The sequence below is a fragment of the Nerophis ophidion genome, linkage group LG08, assembly GCF_033978795.1.
Source record: "Nerophis ophidion isolate RoL-2023_Sa linkage group LG08, RoL_Noph_v1.0, whole genome shotgun sequence".
Taxonomy (NCBI): Eukaryota; Metazoa; Chordata; class Actinopteri; order Syngnathiformes; family Syngnathidae; genus Nerophis; species Nerophis ophidion.
The window spans coordinates 13,349,938-13,368,790 of record NC_084618.1 but is presented as its reverse complement, the minus strand read 5'-3'; the positions used below and the strand labels follow the sequence as shown (position 1 = coordinate 13,368,790).

General features: G+C 38.1%; 1 protein-coding gene and 1 long non-coding RNA gene across 2 annotated transcripts in view; both read left to right on the top strand.

Annotated features, from left to right (window-relative positions):
• Positions 1–18,853, top strand: part of LOC133557340 (uncharacterized) — a 252,154-nt gene that overhangs the window by 170,513 nt on the left and 62,788 nt on the right. The gene's annotated exons all lie outside the window — the stretch shown is intronic.
• The window catches only part of rnf157 (ring finger protein 157), a 79,550-nt gene continuing 62,788 nt past the window's right edge, over positions 2,092–18,853 (top strand). The window contains 2 exon segments of the mRNA XM_061907732.1: positions 2,092–2,628; positions 17,388–17,506. Of these exon segments, the coding sequence (XP_061763716.1) occupies positions 2,541–2,628; positions 17,388–17,506 (207 nt within the window). The 5' untranslated portion in view covers positions 2,092–2,540.

The following is an 18,853-nucleotide window of genomic DNA, read 5'->3' as shown; positions in this document are numbered from 1 at the left end:
AGCGGTCCATCCTGGGTCTCGACTCTGGACAGCCAGTACTTCATCCACGGTCATCGGACCGGACCCCCTCCACAAGGGAGGGGGGGACATAGGAGAAAAAAGTAAAGAAGCGGCAGATCAACTGGTCTAAAAAGGAGGTCTATTTAAAGGCTAGAGTATACAGATGAGTTTTAAGGTGAGACTTAAATGCTTCTACTGAGGTAGCATTTCGAACTGTTACCGGGAGGGCATTCCAGAGTACTGGAGCCCGAACGGAAAACGCTCTATAGCCCGCAGACTTTTTTTGGGCTCTAGGAATCACTAATAAGCTGGAGTCTTTTGAACGCAGATTTCTTGCCGGGACATATGGTACGTAAGTAGTAAAACCTTAAAGTCACATCTTAAGTGCACAGGAAGCCAGTGCAGGTATATATATATATATATATATGCGGCGTCTTCAGTAATGCGGACGTTGTACCGATCCGTTGTGGTGAAGAAGGAGCTGAGCCGGAAGGCAAAGCTCTCAATTTACCGGTCGATCTACGTTCCCATCCTCACCTATGGTCATGAGCTTTGGGTCATGATCGAAAGGATAAGATCACGGGTATAAGCGGCCGAAATGAGTTTCCTCTGCCGTGTGGCGGGGCTCTCCCTTAGAGATAGGGTGAGAAGCTCTGCCATCCGGGAGGAACTCAAAGTAAAGCCGCTACATCGAGAGGAGCCAGATGAGGTGGTTCGGGCATCTGGTCAGGATGCCACCCGAACGCCTCCCTAGGGAGGTGTTTAGGGCACGTCCAACCGGTAGGAGGCCACGGGGAAGACCCAGGACACGTTGGGAAGACTATGTCTCCCGGCTGGCCTGGGAACGCCTCTAGATCCCCCGGGAAGAGCTGGTTACGAAGTGGCTGGGGAGAGGGAAGTCTGGGCTTCCCTGCTTAGGCTGCTGCCCCCGCGACCCGACCTCAGATAAGCGGAAGAAGATGGATGGATGCATATATATATATATATATATATATATATATACATCTAATGTATTCATACATTGTTTATGTATGATATACTCATGTATATATAACCTAATCATATTGTTTCTTTAATTTAAAAATAGCTGACCGTTTTTGTCCCCTTCTCTGGGATTATATTCCCAGTTTTGATCTCGGACGTCTGGTCACTTATAGCATATAAGAATATTCTATTACTGTTAAGCAAATTATGAATAATACAACACGCCAAAACATGTGTCCTTTATCACAGCTACACGTATGACCAAAAAACGTGTGAAAATTAGTGGTATTAAGTGAGGTAAAATGAATTAAAACTTAAAAATACCTGACCGTTTTTGTCCCCTTCTCTGGGATTATATTCCCAGTTTGGATCACAGACGTCTGGTCACTTATAGCATATAAGAATATTGTATTACTGTTAAGCAAATTATGAATAATACAACACACCAAAACATGTGTCCTTTATCACAGCTACACGTATGACCAAAAAACGTGTGAAAATCAGTTGTATTAAGTGAGGTAAAATGAATTAAAAGCATTGCTGAATCGCACTGAGTGGAGCGGATCACCACTCCAAGATGGCGGCCCCGCGTCTCGTCAGCGCCAGTAGGCAGTAGCGCTCGATGCTGCGCACCCTTACAAGATATCTATGTTGAGTTTGGTCTCTCTACTGCCCCCTAACAACGAGGAGGCATAACTACCGCACTATTTCTCCGCCTTTGTTCTGGCTAGCCTTCTCGACTCACTCTCATAATACGTTTCCACTTAAAACGATTCTTCTATCTTTATTTCTAAAATCAACACAAACCTTACGGCTGAACTCAAAATAACTTATTTCTCCACAGCGAGCGTGTTGCTAACAGGTTAGGGTTAGCGTTAGCGTGTGCTCGATTCACGACGCGTTACTTCCCGCCGGGGTGGCTCCTTGCCAGAGAAAGGACGAGAGAGAAAAAACAAGGTCTGGATTTTTTGTAATCGTTTTTTAAATAAACACAAACCGCATTGGTTTAGCTCAAAGTACGTTATTTATCGTGTTGTCACAGGTTAGGTTTAGCGTTTTTTTTTTGTTTTTTTTGTATGTGTGCTCGATTCACGACGTGGGCCTTCCCGCCGGGGTGGCTCCAGGAGAGAGAGAGTGTGGACTGCGCCAAAACCAAGGTCCTGATTTTTTTTTTTTTTTTTTTAGACCGGGTGACGTCACGGGGATTCACAGACGTCTTTGACAGGATTCAAGCAGGACCAAGCATCCCGCAACCGATCGTCAAAATCCGAGCCGCGGGACTTTGGCGCAACATGACTGCGTTTGTTTGTTTTTAAAGGGAATCCCGCTGCTGCTCCACGCAAACCCCGCCGTGGTTTGGGATAAACAACCCAGCGAACAACTACTAATCCCCGGGACGCTGGGGTGGAGGGGGGGGTGGTCGGTCCCGTTGAGAAATGGACAGGGCAGCACCGACTGGATTAGATGATCCGGAATAAATAAGCGAACCTGGGCGCAGAGATCCTGGGGATCCATATGGTCCTTTTTTGCTTGTTGTTGTCATTATTTGACCGGAGATGGGGGCTTTTGCAAGCAGACAAAATATAGGCGTGGAAGAAGTGGACATTCCATCCAGTTCGGTGTACCGTTACCCACCGAAATCTGGTAAGTCGCCAACAACAGGTCAAGCCGGTGTGTGTGTGTGTGTGTGTGTGTGTGTGTGTGTGTACTGTGACGATTCCACGCTGCAGAGCTTATTGCAGGTGATTTGTTTTACACTTAAAAAAAAATAATCAAGGAATTTTGCATATTTTTCCATTTCAGAGCCAAAGCTAATATATATCATTTTTTTAGATAAAAAAAAAAAAACAACAAGCAACAACAAGCAACAACAGCGCACATGTCAGATTTGGGTTATTAGAAGAGCCGCGTGATTGTTTTAGAATTACAAAAATGCTCCGATTAAGGCATTAGAGATTGAAACGTCCTTTAAAAGTGACTTCGAAACAAGGTTGCGAAATATTTGTAAAATGACGTCCCGACGTTGGATCCGCGTTGTTGGTCGGGAAATGACCGAACGCGAATGGTCAAGTCAAAGTTTGAACCTGACGTGGATTAAACGTCGTTAAAAAAAGCGTGTCGTCTCAACATTATGTTTGAGTTGTAGAATATCCATCCATTTTCTACCGCTTATTCCCTTTTGGGGTCGCGGGGGGCGCTGGCGCCTATCTCAGCTGCAGTCGGGCGGAAGGCGGGGTACACCCTGGACAAGTCGCCATCTCAGAGTTGTAGAATATTGGTTGGGAAATTACAAACCCCGTTTCCATATGAGTTGGGAAATTGTGTTAGATGTAAATATAAACAGAATACATCCATCCATTTTCTACCGCTTATTCCCTTTTGGGGTCGCGGGGGGCGCTGGAGCCTATCTCAGCTACAGTCGGGCGGAAGGCGGGGTACACCCTGGACAAGTCGCCACCTCAGAGTTTAAAATATTGGTTGGGAAATGACAAACCCCGTTTCCATATGAGTTGGGAAATTGTGTTAGATGTAAATATAAACAGAATACATCCATCCATCCATCCATTTTCTACCGCTTATTCCCTTTTGGGGTCGCGGGGGGTGCTGGCGCCTATCTCAGCTACAGTCGGGCGGAAGGCGGGGTACACCCTGGACAAGTCGCCACCTCAGAGTTGTAGAATATTGGTTGGGAAATTACAAACCCCGTTTCCATATGAGTTGGGAAATTGTGTTAGATGTAAATATAAACGGAATACAATGATTTGCAAATCCTTTTCAACCCATATTCAGTTGAATGCACTACAAAGACAAAATATTTGATGTTCAAACTCATACTTTATTGTTTTTAGCAAATAATAATGAACTTAGAATTTCATGGCTGCAACACGTGCCAAAGTAGTTGGGAAAGGGCATGTTCACCACTGTGTTACATCACCTTTTCTGTTAACAACACTCAATAAACGTTTGGGAACTGAGGAAACTAATTGTTGAAGCTTTGAAAGTGGAATTCTTTACCATTCTTGTTTTATGTCGAGCTTCAGTCATTCAACAGTCCGGGGTCTACGCTGTCGTATTTTACGCTTCATAATGCACCACACATTTTCCGGCCAGGAAAATACCCGTTCTCTTTTACTACGAAGCCACGCTATTGTAACACGTGGCTTGGCATTGTTTGGCTGAAATAAGCAGGGGCGTCCATGATAACGTTGCTTGGATGACAACATGTGTTGCTCTACAACCTGTATGGACCATTCAGCATTAATGGTGCCTTCACAAATGCACTAATGCACCCCCATTCCATCAGAGATGCTGGATTTTGAACTTTGCTCCTATAGCAATCCGGATGGATATTTTCCTCTTTGTTCCGGAGGACACCACGTCCACAGTTTCCAAATATAATTTGAAATGTGGACTCGTCAGACCACAGAACACTTTACCGCTTTGCATCAGTCCATCATAGATTGGCTCAGGCCCAGCTAAGCCGGCGGCGTTCCTGGGTGTTGTTGATAAATGGCTTTGGCTTTGCGTAGTAGAGTTTTAACTTGCACTTACAGATGTAGCGACCAACTGTAGTTACTGATAGCGGTTTTATGAAGTGTTCTTGAGCCCATGTGGTGATATCCTTTACACACTGATGTCGGTTTTTGATGCAGTACCGCCTGAGGGATCAAAAGTCCGTAATATCATCGCTTACGTGCAGAGATTTCTCCAGATTCTCTGAACCTTTTGATGATTTTACAGACTGTTGATGGTGAAATCCCTAAATTCCTTGCAATAGCTCGTTGAGAAATGTTGTTCTAAATCTGTTCGACAATTGGCTTACAAAGTGGTGACCCTCACCCCATCCTTGTTTGTGAATTACTTAACATTTCATGGAAGCTGTTTTTATACCCAATCATGGCACCCACCTGTTCCCAATTAGCCTGCACACCTGTGGGATGTTCCAAATAAGTGTTTGATGAGCATTCCTCTACTTTATCAGTATTTATTGCCACCTTTCCCAACTTCTTTTTCACGTGTTGCTGGCATCAAATTCTAAATGTTTATCAGTTTTAACTTCGAATATGTTGTCTTTGTAGCATATTCAACGGAATATGGGTTGAAAATGATTTGCAAATCATTGTATTCCGTTTATATTTACATCAAACACAATTTCCCAACTCATATGGAAACGGGGTTTGTATCAAAATTCAACAGTGAAATCAACGTCAGAACTCAACTTTGATTAAATGTCGTCAAAAAGCATGTTGTTTCAACTTTGTATTTGTGTTGTCGAATATTGGTTAGGAAAATGACCAAAGTTCAATGGTCAAATTAATGTTACAACCTGACATTGAATAAACGTCATCAAAAAGCATGTTTTGTCAACGTTGTATTTGTGTTGTCGAATATTGGTTAGGAAATGACCAAAATTCAATGGTCAAATCAACGTTAGAACCCAACATTCTTTAAACGCCGTTAAAAACATGTTGTTTCAACGTTACGTTTAAATTGTAGGATATTGGTTGGGATATGACCAAAATTCAATGGTCAAGTCAACGTTAGAACACAGCCTAGATGAAACGTCATCAAAAAGTATGTTGTTTCAACGTTGTATTTGTGTTGTCGAATATTGGTTGGGAAACTGACCAAATTTCAATGGTCAAATCAACGTTAGAACCCAACATTGATTAAACGCCGTCAAAAACATGTTGTTATAACGTTACGTTTAAATTGTAGGATATTGGTTGGGATATGACCAAAATTCAATGGTCAAGTCAACGTTAGAACACAGCCTTGATGAAACGTCATCAAAAAGTATGTTGTTTCAACATTGTATTTGTGTTGTCGAATATTGGTTGGGAAAATGATACAATTTCAATGGCCAAATCAACGTCACAACCTCACATTGATTAAACGTCGTCAAAAAGCATGTTTTTTCAATGTTGTATTTGTGTTGTCGGATATTGGCTTGGAAATGACCAAAATTCCACAGTAAAATCAACGTTCGAACCCAACATTGATTAAATGTCGTGAAATAGCATGTTGTTTCAACGTTGTATTTGTGTTGTCGAATATTGGTTGGGAAACTGACCAAATTTCAAGGGTGAAATCAACGTTCGAACCCAACATTGATTAAACCGTGTCAAAAAGCATGTTGTTTCAACTTTATGTTTGAGTTGTGGGATATTGGTTGGGATATGACCAAAATTCAATGGTCAAATCGATGACAGAACCCAACATTGATTAAACGTTGTCAAAAAGCATGTTGTTTCAACGTTGTATTTGTGTTGTAGAATATTGGATGGGAAAATTACCGAATTTCCAATAGTCAAATCAACGTCACAACCTAACATTGATTAAACGTTGTCAAAAAGCATGTTGTTTCAACTTTGTATTTGTGTTGTAGAATATTGGTTGGGAAACTGACCAAGATTCAATGGTCTCAACTTCAGAACCCAACATTGATTCAAAATGTGGTCAAAAAGGATGTTGTTTCAACGTTGTATTTGTGTTGTAGGATATTGGTTGGGAAATTACCAAATTTCAATGGTCAAATCAACGTCACAACCTGACATTGATTAAACATTGTAAAAAGGGCATGTTGTTTCAACGTTGTATTTGTGTTGTCGAATATTGGTTGGGAAATGATCAACATTCTATGGTCAAATCAACGTTGGAACCCAACATTGATTGAAATATCATATTGCTTCAAGGTTGTATTTGTGTTGTTGAATATTGTTTAGGAAATACCAAAATTCAACGGTCAACTCACCGATGGAATCCAACATTGATTAAACGTCGTCAAAAAGCATGTTTTTTCAACATTGTATTTGTGTTGTCAAATATTGGCTGGGAAATGACCAAAATTCAATGGTCAAATCACTGTCACAACCTGACATTGATTAAAACGTCGTCAAAACAAAAAAGTGCAATAACTATAATATATTGTCATGCCTTCAGGGTATTTAAACATTGTGAGAAGGGGTGTTGTTGTCACCAGGTGACCATAAAGCCATCATGTGATATGATTGATCATTGACTTGGTTTTACTCAACATCGGACTGGTAATTGACTTCATGCAAGCTCTGGCTACAGACCTGAACCAAGTCTGCACAATGGGATCGAATCTATTTAAGAGGTTGTTGTGATTTGTTCCCTTTTTTGATTGGCATCAGCTGTGAGAAACGGACTTTGTGTCCACCTTCATCCACATGTCATTAAAGGAATAACTTGTTGAAATGGGGTGTTTGGCTCTTTGAAGGGAGCCAGGTCTTGAGGAACCCTTCCTTTCAAATAACCGTTCAAAAGACTGGCTCGGTATTGGAATCCTTGTTTTGTTTGTCTCTGCTTGGGACGGTCCCCTGCTGGCCCCACTATGGACTATGGACTCTCACTATTATGTTAGATCCACTGTGGACTGGACTCTCACTATTATGTTAGATCCACTATGGACTATGGACTCTCACTATTATGTTAGATCCACTATGGACTGGACTCTCACACTATTATGTTAGATCCACTATGGACTGGACTCTCACACTATTATGTTAGATCCACTATGGACTGGACTCTCACTATTATGTTAGATCCACTATGGACTATGGACTCTCACTCTTATGTTAGATCCACTATGGACTATGGACTCTCACTATTATGTTAGATCCACTATGGACTATGGACTCTCACTATTATGTTCGATCCACTATGGACTGGACTCTCACTATTATGTTAGATCCACTATGGACTGGAATCTCACTATTATGTTAGATCCACTATGGACTGGAATTTCACTATTATGTTAGATCCACCATGGACTGGACTCTCACTATTATGTTAGATCCACTATGGACTGGAATCTCACTATTATGTTAGATCCACTATGGACTGGACTCTCACACTATTATGTTAGATCCACTATGGACTGGACTCTCTCACTATTATGTTAGATCCACTATGGACTGGACTCTCACACTATTATGTTAAATCCACTATGGACTGGACTCTCACACTATTATGTTAAATCCACTATGGACTGGACTCTCACACTATTATGTTAAATCCACTATGGACTGGACTCTCACACTATTATATTAAATCCACTATGGACTGGACTCTCACACTATTATGTTAAATCCACTAAGGACTGGACAAGGGGAAACATGTTTTCCGTTGGATGTATCGGAAGAGTAGTGTGAGTCAATGGTTGAAAGGTCAGAATCGGGTTTAAAAATGCCGCAACATTTTGAGAACATAGGGCATTGTAGAACTATTTGAATGGGATTTTCGTGGAAATTTGGGAATTTCGGGAAAACCTGGAATTTTTGAAAATATCGATAGGAGCCCAATTGCCCAAGATGACATGAATGGGTTGGTGTTGTAATTTTTGGAATCGTTTGACAAATTTTGACGTAGTAACAGTTTAAATTGAGAATGGGTATTTCGGAATTCCTGGAGTTTCAGGAAAATCGCAAATTTGTACGGAAAAAAAATAGGAGCTTCTGCTGTCTCAACTAGGAGGAATTTTTTGAAGGTGGAATATTTCAAAACAGTTGAAACAATGTGGACTGTGAAAACCTTACAAGAAAAGGTAAATTACGGCTGGGAATTCTGGAAATTCCTGGAATTCCTGGAATTTTTTTGAACTTGGGAATTTCGGTAAAACCTGGAATTATTTTAAAAAATTGATACAAGCACAATTATCGTAGTTGATATAAATGGGTGTTGAATTTTCGGAATCGGTTGACAAATTTTGATGTAGTAACAGTTTGGGTTGAGAATGGGTATTTTGGAATTCCTGGAATTTCGGGAAAACCGGGAATTTGTCCGAAAAAAAAGTAGGCGCTTCTGTTCTCTCAACTTAGAGTAATGTTTTGACGGTGGAATACTCAAAAACGGTTGAAAAAAATGCGGACTGTGAAAACTTTCCAAGAAAAGGTCAATCAAGTCTGGGAATTCCTGGAAATTTTTTGGAGTTTGGAAAATGCTAGTTTGATTTTCCAAAGTGAGTAGAGTGTGTGGAACGGTTCGAATCGGGTAAGAAATATTTTAATGTTAGCCCATTCATTTTCAATAGGGAAAATGTCCCGGAAGTATGGAAACTCTGGGTAATCTGGGATATTTTAATTACATTTTTTGGGGAGTTTGCAATTATTTATATAGCACTTTTCTCTAGTGACTCAAAACGCTTTACAGAGTGAAACCCAATATCTAAGTTACATTTAAACCAGTGTGGGTGGGCACTGGGAGCAGGTGGGTAAAGTGTCTTGCCCAAAGACACAATGGCAGTGACGAGGATGGCAGGAGCGGGAATCGAACCTGCAACCCTCAAGTTGCTGGCACGGCCACTCTATGCCGCCCTGTCAACCAAACGTTTTAATACTTGAACGGTTCCGATCATATGAAAACTGTGGACTGTGCGTAATAATAAATAGATCATTTTTTTTTGTTGCTTGATCGGGCATTCTCAGAACGAGCATGAAAAATGTGACAACAATGCAAATACAAACTAGCAAATAAATAATAATAAAGAAAATAACTGATTTGGAAAAAAGTGAATACAAATCCTGCTATGTTTTTTTTGACTGACTCATTTCCAGTCCAGTCAGTACATTAAAAAAAACAACTTAAAAGAGCCATTCAAAAGGCTTGATTCGTTCACAAGGGTCACATCGCTAGTTGTTTTGTCACCCAGCTCTTGCGTTGTGTCTTCCTAGTGTTTATATTTGCAGGAATACACACCACACTCTTATTGCGGACTTGTGCTGAGTTGCATGGTCACGCACTGCACCAGTCGGCCCGCAAAAGAACCGAGTCATCAAGTAGGACTGGGCTACTCAGCTGCTGTAATTTATTCCGGGGCCCACAATTTTAAAAAGCCTTGACTTGTATCCTAATTCTTATCAGTCATATCTGAGTCAGCCTTATTTGCCCGGCAGGAATTTGACTAGACTGTGCCTTCTTTGTTCGATGAAATTAAAATACAAACAACTACGTAAATAACTAATATGTGCGAGGCTAATAAATAATATAAAACCTATATTCAATTGAATAGACTGCAAAGACAAGATATTTAACTTAAGACTTGTGTATTGTTCATATTGTTGTTACTCAGCCAGCGTTTGTGGGTCTGATGGACCCCTTGCATTTTGTGGCTTTTAAGGCCTCACAATCAAACACTTTTATGTTAAAATACTGAACAGATGTTTAGCTTATCCTAAATAACCTTTTGGTTGGCATATGTATGTATCCATCCATATGTGTATATGTATATTAAAAACATATTTATATTTTTAATATTTATATATAACATATTTTTTATAAGCGGTAGAAAATGGATGGATGGATGGATAACAAATATATATATATATACTTATATTTATATATATATCTATATCTATATATATATATATATATATATCTATATATACATATATATGTATATATAGATATGTATATATATATGTGCGTGTGTATAAATGCATATATACGTATTTATCTATGTAATAAAACTATATACAACCACATATTTATGTATATATATTTGAAAAAATATATATGTAAATATATATATATAAATACATGTATACAAATATATATATTTTCCATAAAATATATACATATAAATATACATATACATATATGCATATATCTATTCATCTATACACAAAAAAATATAAAACCACATTGTTATGTATATGTGTGTATATATATATATATATATAATATATATATATGTATCCATCCATGTAATACAAATAAATACAACCACATATTTTTGTATAAGTATTTATATATATTTAAAATATATATATATATATTTTCAAAAAATATACATATATATATGCATATATATTTATCTATACACAAAAATATATATTTAACCACATATTCATGCATATTTATTTATATATATATATATATATATATATATATATATATATATATATATATATGTGTATATATATATATATATATATATATATATATATATCCATGTAAAACAAATATATACAACCACATATTTTTGTGTAAGTATTTATATATATTTAAAATATATATATATATTTTCCCAAAAATATACATATAAATATACATATATATGGATATATATTTATCTATACACCAAAAAATATATTTAACCACATATTCATGCATATTTATTTATATATATTAAATAGAAATATGAATGCATACATGTATTTATATATGAAGTGAATTGTGAAGTGAATTGTATTTATATAGCGCTTTTCTCGAGTGACTCAAAGCGCTTTTACATAGTGAAACCCAATATCTAAGTTACATTTAAACCAGTGTGGGTGGCACTGGGAGGACATGGGTAAAGTGTCTTGCCCAAGGACACAACGGCAGTGACTAGGATGGCGGAAGCGGGAATCGAACCTTCCATCCATCCATCCATCCATCATCTTCCGCTTATCCGAGGTCGGGTCGCGGGGGGCAGCAGCCTAAGCAGGGAAGCCCAGACTTCCCTATCTCCAGCCACTTCGTCTAGCTCTTCCCGGGGGATCCCGAGGCGTTCCCAGGCCAGCCGGGAGACATAGTCTTCCCAACGTGTCCTGGGTCTTCCCCGTGGCCTCCTACCGGTTGGACGTGCCCTAAACACCTCCCTAGGGAGGCGTTCGGGTGGCATCCTGACCAGATGCCCGAACCACCTCATCTGGCTCCTCTCGATGTGGAGGAGCAGCGGCTTTACGTTGAGCTCCTCCCGGATGGCAGAGCTTCTCACCCTATCTCTAAGGGAGAGCCCCGCCACCCGGCGGAGGAAACTCATTTCGGCCGCTTGTACCCGTGATCTTATCCTTTCGGTCATGACCCAAAGCTCATGACCATAGGTGAGGATGGGAACGTAGATCGACCGGTAAATTGAGAGCTTTGCCTTCCGGCTCAGCTCCTTCTTCACCACAACGGATCGATACAACGTCCGCATTACTGAAGACGCCGCACCGATCCGCCTGTCGATCTCACGATCCACTCTTCCCCCACTCGTGAACAAGACTCCTAGGTACTTGAACTCCTCCACTTGGGGCAGGGTCTCCTCCCCAACCCGGAGATGGCACTCCACCCTTTTCCGGGCGAGAACCATGGACTCGGACTTGGAGGTGCTGATTCTCATTCCGGTCGCTTCACACTCGGCTGCGAACCGATCCAGTGAGAGCTGAAGATCCCGGCCAGATGAAGCCATCAGGACTACATCATCTGCAAAAAGCAGAGACCTAATCCCGTGGCCACCAAACCGGAACCCCTCAACGCCTTGGCTGTGCCTAGAAATTCTGTCCATAAAAGTTATGAACAGAATGGGTGACAAAGGACAGCCTTGGCGGAGTCCAACCCTCACTGGAAACGTGTCCGACTTACTGCCAGCAATGCGGACCAAGTTCTGACACTGATCATACAGGGAGCGGACTGCCACAATAAGACATTCCGATACCCCATACTCTCTGAGCACTCCCCACAGGACTTCCCGAGGGACACGGTCGAATGCCTTCTCCAAGTCTACAAAGCACATGTAGACTGGTTGGGCAAACTCCCATGCACCCTCAAGAACCCTGCCGAGAGTATAGAGCTGGTCCACAGTTCCACGACCAGGACGGAAACCACACTGTTTCTCCTGAATCCGAGGTTCGACTATCCGGCGAAGCCTCCTCTCCAGTACACCTGAATAAACCTTACCGGGAAGGCTGAGGAGTGTGATCCCACGATAGTTGGAACACACCCTCTGGTCCCCCTTCTTAAAGAGAGGGACCACCACCCCGGTCTGCCAATCCAGAGGTACCGCCCCCGATGTCCACGCGATGCTGCAGAGTCTTGTCAACCAAGACAGCCCCACAGCATCCAGAGCCTTAAGGAACTCCGGGCGGATCTCATCCACCCCCGGGGCCTTGCCACCGAGGAGCTTTTTAACTACCTCAGCGACCTCAGACCCAGAAATAGGAGAGTCCACTACAGATTCCCCAGGCACCGCTTCCTCAAAGAAAGACGTGTTGGTGGGATTGAGGAGGTCTTCGAAGTATTCCCTCCACCGATCTACAACATCCGCAGTCGAAGTCAGCAGAACACCATCCGCACCATACACGGTGTTGATAGTGCACTGCTTCCCCTTCCCGAGGCGCCGTATGGTGGTCCAGAATCGCTTCGAAGCCGTCCGGAAGTCGTTTTCCATGGCTTCCCCGAACTCTTCCCATGTCCGAGTTTTTGCCTCCGCGACCGCTAAAGCTGCACACCGCTTGGCCCGTCGGTACCCGTCCACTGCCTCCGGAGTCCTATGAGCCAAAAGAACCCGATAGGACTCCTTCTTCAGCTACAGCCGATCCTCGGCTACAGAAGGAATCGAACCTGCAACCACATATTTATGTATATGTATTTATAGATACGTATTTAAAAAAATAATAATATATAAATACATATATATAATTTTTTTTAAAAATATATACATACGTATTTCTATATATATTTATACTTGTTTAAGTTTTTTTTTAGATGCATACACAAAATAAAACATTGCGAGAATTGGTTCGAATCAAAATTCGTGTTGAATCGACAATCGATTCTGAATGGAATCGCCATTATCGTGGTTAAATGTTGATTTTGCCTTCGTTTGTAAGCACACAAGCTCACAGGAGCGGAGGAAGGTGGGCCAGTGGAATTGATGGTTTAGCGAGATCTGCTATGAAAGTCTTTCTCTGTCCCTAAACGGAGGTCATTCTTCTACTGCCGGGGTGCCCATTACGTCGATCGCGAGCTACCAGTCGACCGCGGGGGGTGTGTCAGTCGATCTCCAGCCAGGCTTTTAAAAAAAATAGACCTAAAAATTAGTGATCATCAATCTTCACCAAGACGTCACTTAAATGACATTCACGGTACCGGAGGGTCTTGTGAGATGACACTGGCTGCTGCAAGATCATTATTCTGAAAATATGACTGTGAGGAAGGCGAGAAACACTTTTTATTTCAACAGACTCTCGCGCCGTACCTTCCGTCAAAACTCCAAAGGCCGACTGCACATTTCCTATCTTCACAATAAAAGCCCTGCTTCATGCTGCCTGCGCTAACTAAATACAGAGTCTCGGAAAACTGGCGTGCACAAGCGATCCATCAGAAAGCTGGCGTGCACATCACTTGTGCACGCCAGCTCTTATTTTGTTAGCGCAGGCAGCATGAAGCAGGGCTTTTATTGTGAAGATAGGAAATGTGCAGTCGGCCTTTAGAGTTTTGACGGAAGGGACGGCGCGAAAGTCTGTTGAAATAAAAAGTGTTTCTCGCCTTCCTCTTTGTCATTTTTTCATAATAATGAACCGGCAGCAGCCAGCGTCACCTCACAAGACCCTCGGGTGCCGTGAATGTCAATCAAGCAAGCTACGGAATTTGCCGCCAATGTTTTTCTTGTAAAGTGTATGGAAGCTGGATGAATTAGATGCCAAAAACCAACCACTTTCATGTGGTATTGTACAGAAAGGACAACTTTTTTTCTCCTCCATTTGAAAATGTGGCCGTTATCATCATTACTGTCTGATTCCAATCAATGCAAGTCATCAGAATCAGGTAATACACCAACTTATATTCTTGTCTTCGTGAAAGAAAGACATCTATATGTGTTACACATGCTTGTATTATCTTTAAACACATTTAACTTGTTTACAAAAATGTCTCTTTCATAAATAAATCAATATAAATGATATATATAAATGAGGTAGATCCCCTCGAGTTGGTCAATTGAAAAGTAGCTCGCCTGCAGAAAAAGTGTGGGCACCCCTGTTCTAGTGTATTGTCGTGTTTGGGCGGAACATCTCAGCCATACGACCCCCGCCTCCCACATCCTGCCAAAAATGTATTTTTAAGGCCCGGGACTACAATTAAAGTCTTAAGTCGTCAAGCGTCCATGTGATTAAAAGACAGAGCGTATATTTAGTTGTGGTCTTATAGATGACAACGTTGCACACCGACAATGACCCGGTTTCATTTGTCTTCCTGGAATATTAATAACCCATCCCCATCATTTCCTGTAATTCCCGGCTTTCAAGCACACATCTATCTTATTTAATGACCGCAGGAATGGAGTCGTCATCCGCCTGGGATGATTGAGGTTAATACCTCCACCAAGGAGGTCATGATGTCATCGCTTTTTTGAGGAACACAAGGGAGGGATTGTTGTTGCCACGGTGTTGGACATATTTTAATATTTATAAATTACATAAAATATTTATTTATAAGTTATTTGTTTTGTATATTAAAATGTTATTTTTTTTATTTATTTTATATATTTTTAGGACGTATCTGCTTTATTTGAAAAAACATATATATATATATTTTTTTTGAATATTTTTTTAGAAACACAGTTGCCACGGTGGAATACATATCTTCTCTCTTCTAAAAAAAACATTTCTGAGTTATTTATGAATTCTTTTTTTTTAAATATTTATAAATTACATGAACTATTTTTTGTTATTTATGAATTCTTTTTCATGAAATATTTACATTTTATTTGTTATTTATTTTATAAATTTTTTAGGACTTTTCTGTTTTTTTTTTAAAAAAGTACCTTTTTTTTGAGAAAGACGGTTGCCACGGTGGAAGACATATCTTCTCCCTTCTAAAAAAAACATTTTTGAGTTTTTTATGAATTCTTTTTTTAAATATTTATAAATTACATGAACTATTTTTTGTTATTTATAAATTATTTTTCATCAAATATTTAAATTTTATTTGTTATTTATTTTATACATTTTTTAGGACTTATCTTTTTTTTTTTTAAAGTACCTTTTTTTTTAGAAACACATATCTTCTCTCTTTTAAAAAAATGTTTTTTAGTTATTGATAAATCATTATTTTAAATATTGATAAATTACATAAAATATTTGTAGTTATTTATAAATATTTTTGAAAAATATTTAAAAGTTGTTTTTTTTGTAATTATTATAAAAAAAATTTTAGGACATATCTGCTCTCTTAAAAAAAACATTTGAAAAAAAAATTTGAGGAACACAAGTGGTGGACGTATCTTCACTCTTGTAAAAAAAAATAATTTTTAGTTCTTTATAAAAAAATTATTTTTAAATATTTAAATGTCATTTTAAATTGTTTAAATTTTTTTTTTTCCAGGACGTATCTGTTCTCTTAAAAAAAACAAATAAAAACAATAAAAAATTTTTGGGGGGAGGAATACAAAGGAGTGATTTTTGTTGGCCCGATGGAGTACATATCTTCTTTTTTGTAATATTTATAAAATACATAAAATATTTTGTAGTTATTTATAAAAAATATTTTTTCAAATATTTAAATGTTATTTTTTTTGTTAATTTAATACTTTTTTTTAGTATGTATATGCTCTCTTAAAAAAAATATTTTAATTGTTTTTAAAATCATTTTTGAGGAACACGGTTGCCATGGTGCAAGACATATCTTTTCTCTTTAAAAAAAAGATTTTAATTGTTTTTAAAAACATTTTTGAGGAACACGGTGGAAGACATATCATCTCTTAAAAAAAAAGTTTTAGTAATTAATTTTTTTTTAATATTTATGAAATAAAAAATATTTATTTATTTTTATTTATAAATATATTTTTTTTAATATTGAAGTTTAATTTTTATTCATTTTATGAATTTTTTAAGATATATCTGCTCTCTTAAAGAATAATATATTAAAACCATTTTTTTTTTGAGGAACACAATGAAGGCTTTTTTTTTTGCCACAGTGGTTGACACATCTTTTTTTAAAAAAAAAAACATTTTTTAGTTCTTTAGAAATAATTTTTAAAAAAAATATTGAAATGTAATTTTTGTTTTGTTTTATAATTTATAATTTGTTCTCTTTAAAAAAAAAAAAAAAACTTAAAACATTTATTTTTCGGAGGGATTTTTGTTGCCCCGTTGGAGTACTTATATTCTCTCTTTAAATTGTATTTTTTTAAAGGTTTTTATAAATATGTTTTTTCAAATATTTAAATGTTATCTTTAATGAATTTAATAATTTTTTTAGCACGTATTTGCTCTCTAAAAAATTGGCTCTTTAAAAAAATGTTTTTGAGGAACACGGTTACCATGGTTAGAAGACATAAATCTTCTCTCTTTAAAAAAAAATGTTTTAGTTCTTCATAAATTATTTTTTTTAAATATTTATAAAACAACATAAATGTTTATTTTTTTATAAATATATTTTTTTCAAATTGCAATTTTATTTTTTATTTATTTTATAAATGTTCTTGTAAAAAAAGAACATATTTAAAAAAAACATTTTTTTCAGGAACATAATGGAGGACATATCTTCTCTCTTTAAAAAATATATTTTTCAGTTATTTATAAATTATTTTTTTTAAATATTTAAAAGTTATCTTTTACTGATTTTATTCATTTATTTTAGGACATATTTGCTGTCTTTCGAACTCATCTTGTGATTGTCTCGATCCGCAGGAAGTTATTTTGCCAGCCACTTCATCATGGGCGGAGAAAAGTTTGACTCCACCCACCCGGAAGGTTATTTGTTTGGGGAAAACACAGACCTAAACTTCCTCGGGACCAGACCAGTAGCGGTAAGAATTCCCAATATTGTGCCAACGAGTTACGTTTTTTTTTTGAGTACTCGTATGAGTACATAGTATATAATACAGTACTAACCAATGAGCTAAAAGCTACAAGCTCTCGACTCATTTGCGAGGACTTTGGCACTTGGCCATCACTACAGCAGCACTGAGAGCGCTCAAAATACGCTCCAACGTACGTAAAGTCAGACGCAAATTTCCCAAAAGTCTGCCTGCTTGATGCTAATACACATGACATGCTACTGATTAGCATTAGCGATTTTACATGGCGAGTTCAACATCTCCACATTTTGAAATGAAAACTAAAACAAAGTTACAGTAATCGAGGCGAGACGTAACAAACGCATGGATAATGTTCTCAGCGTCTTTAGTTGACAAAATGGAGCGAATTTTAGCGATATTACGGAGATGAAAGAAGGCCGTTTTAGTAACGCTTTTAATGTGTGGCTCAAAGGAGAGAGTTGGGTCGAAGATAATACCCATATTCTTTACCGAGTCGAGTCGCCTTGTTTAATTGTTTGGTTGTCAAATGTTAAAGTTGTATTATTAAATAGAGGTCGGTGTCTAGCAGGACCGATAATCAGCATTTCCGTTTTTTCGGCGTTGAGTTGCAAAAAGTTAGCGGACATCCATTGTTTAATTTCATTAAGATGCACCTTACAATCAAACAGCAATAATACTTGCAGTATTAACACTTTTTAGGGTGCAACAAAAGACCACACAGCAAAGACTGAACTTAATAGTCAACACACCATAAACTATACACTACAGCCATCTAACTTCTTGGACTTGCACCTGTAATTAAGACTTAATTTTTTTTAATCAAAACAAGATATAACAAATAGACAGGAATTATCATTTTTGAATAAAATAATATTTTATTATCAAAAATAATTAATATCTGTTAAAACACACACAAACGTATGAAAAATTGGTGCTTTTGAGTACCGGTATCGATTCCCAGGTACCAGGAATTGGTACGGTATCGGTTCAAATGTAAACAGTACCCATCCTTATTTGTGACCGAAACATTTTTTTGCAGAAAAAAAAAAATCATAATTAAAAATAATATTCGCAACCACAATTGTTATGTTTCAAAATAATAATAAATCGAAAACATTTTTTAGTTAACACATTAAAATTATGTTGACTGAGCTGACATATTTTTACTATAAATGGGTTGTACTTGTATATAACTATGAAAATATGAACGGAAAAAAAACGATACGTTTGTTTTTACGGAAGAAAAAATGTCAGCTAAGTTGCCAGAATAAAAAAGGAACTTGTACTGTTTTTCCATAAAAAAATGAATGTTGAAAAAAACCAATGTAAATTTAA